The 14,658-nt window shown below is 42.1% G+C and overlaps 1 protein-coding gene across 6 annotated transcripts in view; it reads left to right on the top strand.

Moving 5' to 3' along the window:
• LOC135076770 (WD repeat-containing protein 44) overlaps positions 1–14,658 on the top strand; it is a 36,087-nt gene that overhangs the window by 2,170 nt on the left and 19,259 nt on the right. For 4 of the 6 annotated variants that reach the window (XM_063971196.1, XM_063971195.1, XM_063971198.1 and 1 more), the window contains exons 3-9: positions 1,413–1,531; positions 4,132–4,220; positions 4,610–4,705; positions 5,850–5,894; positions 9,534–9,689; positions 11,692–11,837; positions 14,172–14,283. In XM_063971196.1, the coding sequence (XP_063827266.1) occupies positions 1,413–1,531; positions 4,132–4,220; positions 4,610–4,705; positions 5,850–5,894; positions 9,534–9,689; positions 11,692–11,837; positions 14,172–14,283 (763 nt within the window). The remainder of the gene's footprint in view (positions 1–1,412; positions 1,532–4,131; positions 4,221–4,609; positions 4,706–5,849; positions 5,895–9,533; positions 9,690–11,691; positions 11,838–14,171; positions 14,284–14,658) is intronic. The other 2 variants (XM_063971194.1, XM_063971197.1) reach the window with 2 other exon arrangements.

The following is a 14,658-nucleotide window of genomic DNA, read 5'->3' as shown; positions in this document are numbered from 1 at the left end:
ATATTTTTCGCAAGTTTTAGTGATTGTTGGTTTATCTTGTTAGGCCAGCTTTTTGAGCCAACTCTCTGTACCTTTAACTACTCTGTGCACTTTCTTATAACCGTTATCACCTTATTTCAGTAGGCTTCGTTCAGAAAGGATGCATGTCGTGTGCCGCGCTTGCCTCTCACTAGTCCCATTGCATTCCGCGTTACATAGCGACCCGCGACCGAGTGACCCTACTCTTTGCAACTCTGTTGTAACTTAGCTACCTTTTGTTAGTGTTTACGTTTATTATCAGTAGTCGGTATTGGACAGCTGGACCCCAAGGATCGCTGAAGGCTGCTACAATTTGAGTCTTATTTTAAAGTTCATTTAAGCAAACAATTATGTAATTGCAGTGAAAGTGTTTCTGTTACTGTGATTCGGCGATTGACACAGTTTTGTTTTAATCGAATGTCGGTGTTATTCGGCGAATACACGTATGTATTTGCCGATAAAATATGTACAATGAAGAGTGCTATAGTATTTCAATAAGTGGTTGTGCTACAATGGCGCGTAACTTTTGTGTTTGGATCTATAACATGTGAAGCTCTCGTACACAAGTGTAAAGGATCTGGGACCAATAATTCCAAGGCACAAAATCATTTGGTCAGTTGACTATGAATAGGAGAACTTACTGGTGACTTCGAACTTGGGCATTTCCATACAAACTCTATAACAGAACAGCATTTTACCAGCATCTCAATGTAATATACTCGTACATACTGCTCGAATGCTCGTGTCCGATGGTTATTCAAAACATTTCTTCGCTTCGCTTCGCCTTGGCGAAAACCGGGCCTTAGCTTATAAAAAGTATCTCAATAAACCTCTGCACACATATTATCATCTCCCTTCGACATTGACCTTCACTGGTTGGGTTTATATTGGCGGCCAAGCTGTAGATCCTGGCTACACAGGAGTTGCAGCGGTGGGAACGAGAGGTGGGAATAGTCCCGATGTCATTTCCCCTTTTGATTAGAAGTTTGAACTCCTAGTTCAGTGCAGGTCTCAGCTCAGTTGGAAGTGTCTTATGCCCGTATTCACAAACGATGCTTGCTTAAGTGAAGCAGCAAATCGCACAGCGCTGAATAGAGGTCTGTGATTGGTTCATGATGTGTCACCAATATTTATAACTTTGTACATTTTAAAGCCTGTAAACCTTTGAAAGGCTGACAATAGTGACTTAGTTTCTTGCGCTGCTTCTTCTCAGCACTGGCCCATTTGTTGTCCTGAAACAGTGGTAGGGTTAATACTGGGACGTGTAAAAGTGCTTTTTTTAAGCCTATTTACAGAAATAAATGAGTTTTATGAGTTTTTTATGTGCGTCCACGCGCCCTGTGAAACCTTATAGTATCGTTTGTGAATGGGCGTAAATTTGTTGCGGTCGGCAGGTGGTGCAGGGCCGGCGGCGGTTCCAGGAGCTACGGCGCTGCATGCAGGCGGAGGAGGAGGACGAGGCGCCCGACGCTGCCGATGACCACCACACCTTCACACTGGAGCACCCCTTCAAGTAAGCCAATATTTACTGAAGCTTCAACCACAAACGCTGGCGCGATCAAAGGCCAATGACAGGTCGCGCGACCTGGGCCCTTTTCACAAGTCCCGGTTGCCGGCTAACCGGCGCCGGGTACCCGGTGGTGAAGTGTATGGGCATGGTACGTAGCTTTCACATGTACCGGCGTAATTAATCCGGCAGGCGGTCGCCGGGTGCGTGCCGGATCCACCACTGTGCGTCCGGTCGCCGGGCATCGGTTAGCCGGCGGCCGAACTGACAGTGGTGTATGGAACACGCAACTAGCTGTCAGACGCGCGCGCCGGCTGGTCACAGTCTGCGAGAGTGCACGCGCGTGCGTAGTTCTGTCGCACGCTCGAGTTGCAGTTTCTCATTTTTGTATCCTGACGTTGCAAAGAATTCTTCAAACGGTTATGTAATTCGTCAAAAGTAGTTATAGACATTCTGAAGTACTTGAAAAACCTGTCTTCATGTGCTCGTAGATCTGGGAATAATGTATAGAATGCACCTAATGCTTCTCTTTTCATATTAATTGGATGAACCCATTATTTTCTTGATATTTCTTTCAATTATTTGTTCACGGTCCATCTTTGAAAGTATGAACGAGACTGTACTCTTGTCGGCTCTCTAGCCGATACTGCCGCCTTCAACCGGGGCATGTGAAAAGGGCCTAATTGGCCTTTGATCGCGCCGTGATCGCACCGGCGAAGGCGGTCTGCACGCGTTGGTGTGGTTGAAGCTTAACATGCCTACAAAGACTCTTTCCCATGGCCATGCCTGGCTCACTCCGCGCGGTACATCCGATAATTACCTACAGCGAAGCGCCCCGCCGGCGGGTATTATATCAGTCGAGTGTCACGCGCGCGCCCGTCAGGACGCTGGCGTGCGTTGTAGTACCTAATGAAGAATGTTCACTAATTTTGTTTTTTAGCTTTCTGTATTCTCTGTTAAAAATAAAAAATACACGTGAAAGAATTATTTCGATACGTCAATTAGTTTCCAAGATATTGAATTTTAAAAGTGCGGGCGGCGGCCGGCCCGCCATTTTATGCGCGTGACGTCATATTACAGTGACTGGCTCATATTTGTATGGGTGGAATCTTGCAAGCTGAATTAAGACCCACTTCCAGGCAACCGATTAAGCTGAAATTTCGCAAACACATGTGATTTGGATGACCATGCAATATTATGATGACATGGAGCTGATCTGATGATGGAGCTGGAAGGTGGCCATAGGAACTCTATAATAAAACGACTTAAATCCATCGAGTTTGGGTTCGTTCGTTTTGTATTGACGAGTACTTTAATTCTATAGGTATAGTAATCAGGGTCTAATGATGGAGCTGGAAGGTAATTCGCAATAAAACGACACAATCGCATCAAGTTTGGGTTTGGTTCAATTTTAATTTCTGTGATGGGTCTGGGTGTTAATATGTAAAATAAGTTTGTATTTACAAAAAAAAAAATGTATTTAAGTATGTTTATATCCGTTTTCTAGTGAGCGGATACTGTGAATGTACGTCACGCGGGGTCACGTGACCGTCGGCGGCACTCAATATTTAAGCGAACTTTGAATGCCTATAAAATCATAACTACTGGGTATTTTTGAATGAAATAAAAACTAATGTATTTGTAAATGTAAAAGCCTAACTGTAACATAGGTTTCAAGTGATTTTGCATACCTAGTAACATTCTCAATTCTATAATCGAAGTAGGTATTATTTAAAAATGGACATAAAGAGAAAGAAATATTGTGCGGCGTTCGGGTGTTTAAATTCGAAAATAAATCTACCGGATTTATCTTTTTTTTCGCTTCTCAAAGATGCTGAAAGGTATGTTGGCCATGTAGGTAATCAATAATTCTTAGGATAGTATAGGAACTTAACCTACCATGACTACTGCTCAGAATGCGTTCGTTCGTTTCAGCCAAATAACGTCCACTGCTGGACAAAGGCCTCCCCCAAGGTTTTCCATAATGAATGCGTACTTACCTACATACGTACCTCATTACAAATAAGTAGATTAATTATTTTTTCACTAGACAGCAACCCTAACAGCGTAAGAAGAGTTCAGAGGCACGCGATAGAAAGAGACAAAACTTGTAGGTGAATAAAATTGTAGGTACGTAGTGCTGTGCGAGCTGAATTCCACTGTATCGCGTCGTAGCAAGACTCGCATTTATTTAAATCGTCTTGCGGAGTAATCCTTCTGTACCTGTACTATTACTTATTCTGTGCCATGGCAAACCAGTCATCTAGCATTACTGAATCTCGCAAAAGTAACGAACTAACAAAGTACGAACTTTAATATTTAAACACGTATACTACTAAACGGCAAAAAACGGGATGACTCCGTGAGTTCCAGCCCTAACATAGAACTCCTACCATTTTCTTACAGCTTTGTGGTTTCGTCCATGTAGAATTGTTGATTGAGGTGCGTATGGCAACGTGCTATGGTGGCGATCACCAAAGTTAACCAACTTATTTCGCGGTAGGATTTTGAAAAAATTTTGAAAAAAAATTGTGTTATTTACCAACAACCATCTCCGTGCTTTGGGCGTTCAAAGAATACTGTAAAAATTATTTGAATTTTTATAGGATTGTGGCCCACGACACGATGAGCCTGCAAAGCATGACGTCACTTGGAAGGATAGGAAGAATTCTCAGCGGCGCGTCGGAATCTCATCGTAAGTTTAATTTACTTGCATGCTTCTGATTATAATTTTTGAAAGAATGTAGAAATCGAATTCTAAAAATCTGTGACCAATAACAAGGTACAAAACTTTTGATTATTTCAAACTTATTCACCTACTATTATCCTGTGCTTGTTCACAAGATAAAGGATTCTCAAAGATTTCCAGGAAAAAAAAAACCGTATTACACGACCTAAAAACAACCATGAAAGTTACTACACGACAAACGTAAGATAGTGGGGTTTTTAAATATACATAATTTACACTAAAGCCCGTCCAACGCATCAAGGCGTTGTTTTCGGACGAACGAAATGATTTTAGTTCCTGGGTTCGCCCTTCTTTGGCTTACTCCCTGTAATAAATATACCCACTATTATTTGCAGCAAATATAAGAGACGCGGCGCCTGCTCCTTCGGTGTCGTCGCGCGAGCCGTCCACCTCTGACGACCCTCTCGCATCCGACAACAGAAATCAAAACGGTAGGGTACTTTGATTTTTATTACTTGTAAATACACTAGACTACTGGAGTCTGAACCGCAAAGATAAAGGATCGGTAAGAAAATCTTCTATTATCTTTAAAAGTACATGACCTAGGCTAGCTTTATGAAACAAAACATACTGGTAAAACTACGCATTTTTATTTTATTAAAAATAAACAGCTTGAATTAAAATAGTCTTTATTTCATTATTTCATAAGACACTTTTGAAGATATTGCAGATTTTCTAACTGATCCTTTTTCTTTGCGATCGAATGTACTATCAGTATCCTTAATCCTTATATCTTGTTTCGTCTCGTTAATCGTCATTCAATTTTCAACTTAATAAAGCTTTTGCATGAAAATACTCTTCAATAGTTTGTAATACATATCCTTAAAAATTGCATTGGTTTTAAATCTAGTAATACATTTTTTCACAAAATTTGGCCACCCTGTGTACAGGAAACATAAAATCTACGGAATGTGCGAATGATAACACAACGTATCGTCACGCGTTTCCAAATGACAATATCTGACAGAACAAAACAGTATTTATGTGAGCGTATCAAATTATACATTCAAACGGCGTGCTACTACCAATATGAGGCCTTGAGTGCCCTTTTGTGATTCTGTCAATGTCGCAAACGAGATCATATCTCAGTTTAAACTATTCGCTATGGATTAACAGTCATTTCAATGGTTTAGTTAACTTTTATGTTGATTAGAAATAGACGTATGGATAGTTAGTATACTCGTAGTTGTGTGACTGTGGTGTGGATTCTAGATGAATGTTATGACTTGATAATAAATGTGATTTAGGTAGGTAAATAATAAAAGTTAATTGTTATAATTTGCCAGATAACTTTTATCTAACTTCCCTTAAAGCGCGCGCACGGGTGACTTTTGTCACCGTGACAATAAGTCTCTCTTTTTCTCTTCATAAAAGTGTAAAAGAATAAGATATAGGTCATATAGGTACTTGGACGATGACAAAAAGGTGCAAAGTCATCCGTGCGCGCATAGCCTTACTTAATGTCAATTTTAATCTTCAGTAAAAACTTAAATTGACTAGTAGTCGGCCTATGATTTCTTTTAACTTTTTAGGGCATTGTTTTTGTGTAATAAGGGTTGTGTTTTATTTATACAGTTGCCATTACCTCTGTGAATCTCACTTGGGCCGACTGGGAAGGTAGTATGTATCGAAAGTCAAATTTTGTTTATTTGTACGGCTAGTTCTATCGTCGAAGCTTTTATATGTGAAATGTTGTCGTATTCGTTCATAAAATTCATTTATTCCAGTAATTTGGCTTTTAGTCAGTTTTATACACATCCCAACAAAACATTTGATTACAATTCTGCCACTTCTTCTGGTGATCAATAGCGTGAACCAGTGTGCAGAAGAAGCAGTGAAATACACTATTGTTAAAGCCTGGTCCGTGAGCACGTAGAATTTTGTCCAATGACCCCAAGCTACCCATCCTTATCGCTCGCGCTGCTGTCGCGACTGTGCGACTGGCACCCGCAGTGAGTGTGCGAGCGGGATAGCAACATAATTACGCGCGAGCGATAAGGATGGGTAGCTAGGGGTCATTGGACAAAATTCTACGTGCTCACGGACCAGACTATAGCCACTTTTAAGTTATTTTACAAAAGTAAGTACTGATGTGAACAAGGCAATAATTTAATCACGAATTTTATTATACTCACATTTATCAATTCAAAAATGTCATTGTATTATTTATTATCGTGTGACTAAAATAGTAATTGTCAGGAAAAATCTAGACTCAAAGATATTTATTATTTTCCTTTGCTATTTATTTTCATTTTTACAACTCATTAATTAGGTAGCATTTGGAGCTCAAAAATAGCTTTCAACGTTATAAATTATTTCGATATTTATTTTGATGTGTCATTGTATTAGAGGGATATTTGTGAAACAGTCGATATATCTCATTTAACACTGCTCGCATTACACATTGCTACACGCGTGGTGATGGTTCTACTCTATCGAAGGCTTTGCCAATTAACCTAGAATGGAGTCGGCAACCTTTTAAATTGACGAGATAATTACAAAATATTCCAGTTTTTAAGGACTAATAATAATAATAATAGCCCCGCAGGGCAGCTTTGTGGCGAGCTGTTGGTGAGTAGCGACACCACGGGGCCAGTTGTTAATCCGAGTGCTCCCGAGAGTCGGTCAAGACCCTCGTCTTCGGCTTGCCGAAGTGGAATCCGAGAGGGTCTGCAGGACTTTCACCTCTGGCTTGCCTTAACCGGCCGGCCAGAGTGGAGTCGCTAGAGCTATATGCTCCAGGGGTGGAAGTGTTAAAGGGCATAACGCCGCGAGTAACTTCGGAGAAAGCGCAGCACACCTCTCTACACCCCTGAGCTGGCAGACGCCAATGTTGCCCCTCAGTCCGGTCTATACGACCCATGACGCCAGGGGGGGCCCATTTAGTCGCTGGCTAGTCACCGCCTGCCATTTTTTCAGTCCGAGACTATGAACCAGGCAGGTGTCCCGTAGTCTCCATCCATAGCCCAGTAACCAGTCCATCCATCCTTCATCCATAACCCTAGTCCATTCTCCAATAACTGCAATAGCTCCTGTGCACAGGCTGGGGATGGTCTCTGGCTACATCCCATGATATAGTCAGAGACTAGATCCAGCATGTGCACCACTTTCACTTTTGTCGATTATTTTGCGCTTAAAACGGCCTCTACGTGTTGGATCTGTATCCCCACGCAAGCCTTATAAAGGACCGGGCCACTTTTGACCCGTGAGCTCCAAAGCGTACAAACATAATAATAATAATAATAAATAATTTATTTCAGACTTTCATCCATAGTTTGTTAGTAGGGATTAGTAACAATTTTTCCTTATATTATGTTAGTTGAGTTAGTGCACATTACTTTTAGTTTTTAGTTTTTATTTTATTTGGCCTACAGATAATTGTATCCAATGTGTTTGGATAGGACAGTCAGGACGTGCAATAATTGTCCTCAGAATGCTGTTGTTGCTGACCCTTATGCGGCGTAGCAGTGACGAGGCTTTTTTACGCATAATCGCATGGAACCCGTCTGTCCGTGCGTCCGCGAACATTCCCGAGGCGCTGCAGAACCGCGGCAGCCTCAACAGCATTCTGAAGGCGTTGTTGTACTGCACGCGTAGCGCGCTGTAGGCTCGACGCGTATAACTCACCCACAGACCACTCGAGTAAAAGGACTGACAAAAAGCCTTAAAAAGGGTAATCTTGACCTCCCCCGTACATCGAGCGAACCTGCGTGCAAGCATATTGCTTCTTACCGCCAGCGCCCTACGCTCTCTCTCTATGTCCTCATCATCACTTAAATTTGCAGTGACTATATGCCCAAGATATTTAAATTTTTCAACATTTTTCAGTATCGAACCATTCAGAGTTATTGGCGGCACATAACCTGGCGCACGCTTTCCCGCTTTAAATACTAGGATTTCACTTTTTTTGGCGTTGTACACCAAGCCATGGGCCGCCGCATACGTCTCACAGACTGAAACCAACTTTCTTAACCCACCAACAGAAGGGCTCAGCAGCACCATGTCATCAGCGTAGCTTAGGTTATTTACACACTGTCCGTCTATGTAACAGCCAATATGGATGCCACTGAGCTCCTCAATCAGCTGGTCAATGTAGAGGTTAAAAAGGGTAGGCGAGCTTAACCCACCCTGCCTCACTCCGCATTGAAGGGCATACTCATCTGAGAGTGCACCAGCCCACCTCACCTGGTTTTTTTTATGTTTATACCAAAATCTAAATAATTCAGTACAGTCTGCCGGCATACCAGCTCTCCCCAATTTCTCCCATAGTAGGCCATAGTCTACCAGGTCGAAGGCTTTAGATAAGTCTAGGAAGCACGCATACACCGGCGTTTTCCTCTTTGTATAGTACTTGACAGTGTGCTTAAGGCTGAAAATGGCGCTTTCTGTGGACACACCTGGTTTAAAACCAAATTGCGCATCGTGAAGTTCCACATACTTTGCGAGACAGCCGTTAAGCAAACCGTCAAGTATCTTTGCAGCAGTGGTAGCAAGCGATATGGGCCGGTAATTGCACTTGTCAGATGCGTCCCCCGTCTTATTTTTAACTATAGGTACTACAATTGTACGCCAATTGTACGTACGTACTAAGGAGCCACTGGAATCAGTTGTGAAGATTTTTGATTTCTAAGAGTTTGATATTGAAATAAGGAACTGAAAGCCTACAATTTTACATTCAAAAAGACGCGCAGGTTGTCGACCCCTACTCTAGACTAGTGTTCCGCAAACGTTTTGTGTCCAAAGTGTATCTAGTAAAACAATGTTTTTTGATGGTACACCACACATGAAAAAACAATTTTTGCATGTGTGGTGTTGTGGTGTTATGCTGTACCTTTATTAGTCTTAACCTTACTTACTAAAAAAAAGTTTATAAGATATTTTTTTTCTGAGGCACACCATCTAATGACCACGGTATACCAATATGCCGCGGTACACCCTTTGCGGAACACTGATCTAGATCTACATACTCATCAGTACATCATGCTACACGGCTAAAACCAATCTTATTAAGAGTAGGCGCACACCGTTGATTTTTCGTCGGCCGATAGTTTAGTCGAGCAGTTGATCAGTATGGGCTTGTATGGGAGTGCGCACACTACGCCGATTCGATTTGGCCGATTCTTCACTTCATACAATTTAAAATCGGGCACAACTATCGGCCAACTAAAAATCAACGGTGTGCGCCTACTCTAACTGTGGTATAAGCTAAAATGTTTATTTTGTGGTTGTCTATGTACATGATAACTCTTTCGTTTCCAGTGCTAGCGATGGCAGAGCCCGACGTGATAGCTAGCACGAAGGCGAACAGTTTGAAGCAGAACCGTAGCTCCTCGGCTGCCATTGTGGCAGTGTCGGGCGCCGCACGGCCTGCCAGTGTGGCCGGGCCTGTTGCGCCACCTAGGAAGAAAAAGAGAAGTAAGCTAATCTTCTGTAGTATATATTTATTTTATTTCAAACTTACATGCACATAGAACAGTGTACATAAGGCGGACTTAATATAGATAGATAGTCTTCTGATTCTAACCAGAAGAAGAAAAAAAGAAAGATCGATAAAACAGGGCAGATGGCGCTATCCTTAAATTTTCCTTTCGTTCCGTCCTATCAGATAAGAGACGTATACTGGACCAAGACTTCACCCAAGGCTAGGATTTCCACCATTGGTCTTGCGCTGCCTGCATCCAGGAGATTTAAATTTCACGTGGCATATCACTATCGGCAACTGTCTCAAGCATTACTGCGTTTCTTCTTATTGTTTTTTTATTGGTTGATCCAGTCGGGCTGATTGTATCCTTGCAATAAAAGTGCTCCTCATTTGGCGCCACTAGAGAATAAATTTCTGTTACTTGCTAAGACAGTGGTGCCAACAGATGATTGCTTAAACGATAGTAGGATATCGACTAAAGTCCTGTCACTCGCTATTGGCGCCAACTAGTGAGCCCAAATGCAGTAGACCTCATTCTTAGAAACTAGAGTTAAATTTAATTTTTAGCGTTAAGAGTCGCATCTCATACTAATTTTAACAACAGCATACTAATTTTATTAACAGCGTATTACCACAGAATAATAATAAGTACCTACTACGTACAGAAGTTTTACTTCGCAAAGGTATTTAAAAAAATGTATGCTCAATGTCATTAACAATATGGTGTAATTTAGCCTGTCTCAAGAGTCAAGCACCATTTTGTTGACAAACGTCAGTGATCGGCACTGCGCCGAAGCTATAGGGCTGACTTCGGTAAAATGATGTGACGTGAGGTGCCAAACTGCGGAAAATGGCGGAGGAAATACATGATTTAGCATGAATTATCATGAATAATATTAACTACTTATTTACCTCTCAGTGTCTTGAGGCAACTTAAAAAAGTACATTCTGTGTTTTTATTATTATTTAGGCTGTTAAATACTGCACAGTATTTAGTACACCATTTTCTTTATTTTCTTCCATCATACACAAGAATACGCGTGCGTGAGTCAATGTTCGCTCGTATGTGAGGCCTTGTCGAATAGTATCCTGTAGGTGGGCCATCGTGCGTGTTTTGTTTTCGATGTAAACTCGCGGAGATGAACAGGCCTGGTATTACATACACTTGAAAATTTCACTGTCTGTAGCTCAGTTGGAAGAGCAGTCGCCCGGCAAGCGGAAGGTCGTGGCACAGAATAAGTAATAGTACAGGTACAGAAAGATTACTCCGCAAGACGATTTAAATAAATGCGAGTCTTGCTACGACGCGATACAGTGGAATTCAGCTCGCACAGCACTACGTACCTACAATTTTATTCACCTACAAGTTTTGTCTCTTTCTATCGCGTGCCTCTGAACTCTTCTTACGCTGTTAGGGTTGCTGTCTAGTGAAAAAATAATTAATCTACTTATTTGTAATGAGGTACGTAAATAGGTAAGTATGCATTCATTATGGAAAACCTTGGGAGAGGCCTTTGTCCAGCAGTGGACGTCATTTGGCTGAAACGAACGAACGCATTCTGAGCAGTAGTCATAGTAGGTTAGGTTCCTATACTATCCTAAGAATTATTGATTACCTACATGGCCAACATACCTTTCAGCATCTTTGGGAAGCGAAAAAAAAAGATAAATCCGATAGATTTCTTTTCGAATTTAAACACCCGAACGCCGCACAATATTTCTTTCTCTTTATGTCCATTTTTAAATAATACTTCGATCATAGAATTATAATCATACTACAACGCACGCCAGCGTCCTGACGAGCGCGCGCGTGACACTCGACTGATATAATACCCGCCGGCGGGGCGCTTCGCTGTAGGTAATTATCGGATGTACCGCGCGGAGTGAGCCAGGCCTGGTCGTGGGTTCAATTCTCGCCTTGGGCAGTTCGATTTTTTCAAGTTATTTATAATAAAAAAAAAATGTAGAGTTAAAGCTGATATTATCTTGTTCCAGACAAGCTCCACGGCTCGCAATCCCTATCGACCACAGACGGGGACAACCTCAGCGTGTGTACCACAGACACGGATGACTACCGCTACGTGCCGCGGCGACCTGTGGCGGGCGGCGACAAACCGCAGCTAGAATCGTTACTAGTTGAAGTAAGTGTACTAAAGCTAAAGCTCGGTCCGTGAGCACGTAGAATTTTGTCCAATGACCCCTAGCCACCCATCCTTATCGCTCGCGCGTAATGAGGGCTATCGTTTTTATACTTAACCGTTGGCACCCCTGGCGATTGACAGGACCTTACTCTACAGTGGCGCCATCTTGATGAGTGCAAATGCGATAGTCCTCCTACCACTTTCGCGCTCACCAGTTGGTGCCACTGTCTTCGCTACTAGCAAGTGGCAGGACCTTACTCTACAGTGGCGCTAACTGGTGAGCGCTAAAACGATAGCCCTCATTATATTGCTGTCGCGACTGTGCGACTGGCACCCGCAGTGAGTGTGCGAGCGCGATAGCAACATAATTACGCGCGAGCGATAAGAATGAGTAGCTTGGGGTCATTGGACAAAATTCTACGTGCTCACGGATCAGACTATAGACTACATTGTAGTATTTATAGTGTACTAGCGGCCGCCCGCGACTTCGTACGCGTGGCTCCCGGTTTACCCCTTTAAGGGTTGAATTTTTCAAAATCCCGTCTTATTGAGCACCTACGTTTTATAAGGAACCCCCATGCAAAATTTCAGACTCCTAGCACTTGTAGTTTCTGAGATTTCGTGATGAGTGAGTGAGTCAGTCAATCAGTGACTTTTCGCTTTTATGAATATAGATGATCATCACTTTCCATTCAGGCAAAGAGCTTTCCCTTTGTGGAAAAGTCATTCTATAGGTCGCTAAACAAGAGTAGGCAAATGACACAAGCAAAGATATATGTATTGTATCGGACGGAACTCACCGCTGCTACTATGTGTAGCCAGGATCTACAGATTGACCGTCAATAAAAACCCAACAAGTGAAGGTCAAGTTTGTCCCGGGAGAAAGTTAAATTGTCACTTTTTCTATTATTAAAAAAATATATTTAAAAAAAAACATTGTGTTCTAGTGGTCGTTTCTAGACACAAAATCTCTCAGACAAAATTTTCAAAACTGCTACTACGTAAGTAAGATGAAACCACCAAAAAACTTAAAACCAATGTGAATGAACACTCATTACGCAACTAAAACAATTTAGTACTAAAGCCATTAAGTTAAGGAAACTACCGGCAAATGCATAAGGTCGCTGATAGGTGCAGCCGAGGAAAACTGCGGTCATTACTCATCGGTGAATCAGCCTGCTTAATGATGTTTATTTTAGTCACGTGTTTGTGATACTTTAGTCGTAAACGCTGTGCCATAAGTCGTCTAAATCGATCAGTAACTTTAATTTGTATTAGATATGTTCAAGTATTTAAAATAATTATATTAGATGTGTACAAGTATTTGGAATAAGATGTGTGATAATTATTGTTTTGTGGAATTTATAGTGTGTGATGTGTGAATATTAAAGGATAGTAAATAAATATGCCTGTAAGTATATTTTAATTATATTAATGAACAAACCGCTACTAAAGTAAAAACGTCTTTGTACTCGTAATGCACAACTTAGGCTGAGTTGCACCACCTTACTTTAACTTTGACAAACGTCAAAAATCTGTCAAACTCCATACAAAAAGCACCGGTTATCGTCAAAGTTACCGTTAAAGTTAGGTGGTGCAACTCAGTCTTACTCTATGATAGCGGTTATCACTAAAATTGTGATGCAAATATCTGGCGTTTAATTTATTAGGCTATCAATTAGCATACCTACTTCTCATTTATGCCCTGAACTATAAATTGCTTAGTTCAATGATTTATACGACTGAAAATGAGTGAAAGAAGCAGATTTGCTGCAGATATTGTAGTTGACACACTTAAACGCCTTTTACACCACAAAAACATTTTCCTCTCAACTTTTTGTGTTTATGGGATTTAAAGTTACAGTGTAAACTGTATCGTTTCAGCCAAATGACGTCCACTGCTGGACAAAGGCCTCCCTCAAGGATTTCCATAACGACCGGTCCTGCGTTGCCCGCATATAGGCTCTTCCCGCGACCTTTACCAGATCGTCGGTCCACCTAGGCCTGCCCACGCTACGTCTTCCGGCCCACTGTATAGCGACACATATGAGAATTTTTGGACGTTGTAGAGGGTGGTTGTGAAATGGAGCAACACAGTAGAGCAAATAGAAAACAGCAGACTTTATTCTATAGTCACATTTACTGCGGCCGCCCGTCGCACAGTCGCGACAGCAATATAATTACGCGCGAGCGATAAGGATGGGTAGCTTGGGGTCATTGGACGAAATTCTACGTGCTCGGCGACCGGGATTTAAACAGCTTATCAAGCTTTTCATGACCACTCTCTATCAGGTCCAAAAATGCTCAGTCCTTTAACGAAGTGTTTGCCCTCAGGCGCCGCCGCCGAGCGCGAGTCAGTCCATGGCGCTGCCGAGCCCGGCCAGCACCATCGAGTCGCTCACGCGCGAGTTCCAGGACTCGCTTGAACTCTCGCACACTAAGTACGGTATGTACTATTACATCATCATTATTCCAGCTAAAAGACGTCGCCCTGTACAAAGGACTCCTCGAAAGATATTCATAACGACTGGTCCTACCTACGCTGCCCGCATCCAGGTTCTTCCCGCGAAATTCACCAGATCATAAATGGAGCCTTGGACATTTTCAGATCCGTGGTGACCACTCGAGTACTTTTCCGCCATTAGCTCTACGAGCTATGTGTCTCGCCCACTGCCACTTAAGTTTGGCTATTCCGCGGGCTATATCCTGCAGATCTCCTTATTAAGGATCTTATTTCGGATTCAATTACGTATCATTCGTTTCAACCGAAAGACGTCCACTGCTGGACAAAGGTCTTCCCCAAGGTTTTCCACAAAGACCG

Source organism: Ostrinia nubilalis, chromosome 12 (assembly GCF_963855985.1).
Source record: "Ostrinia nubilalis chromosome 12, ilOstNubi1.1, whole genome shotgun sequence".
NCBI classification, from domain to species: domain Eukaryota; kingdom Metazoa; phylum Arthropoda; class Insecta; order Lepidoptera; family Crambidae; genus Ostrinia; species Ostrinia nubilalis.
Note: the sequence above shows the minus strand (reverse complement) of the source record. Positions and strands in the feature narration are given on the sequence as shown.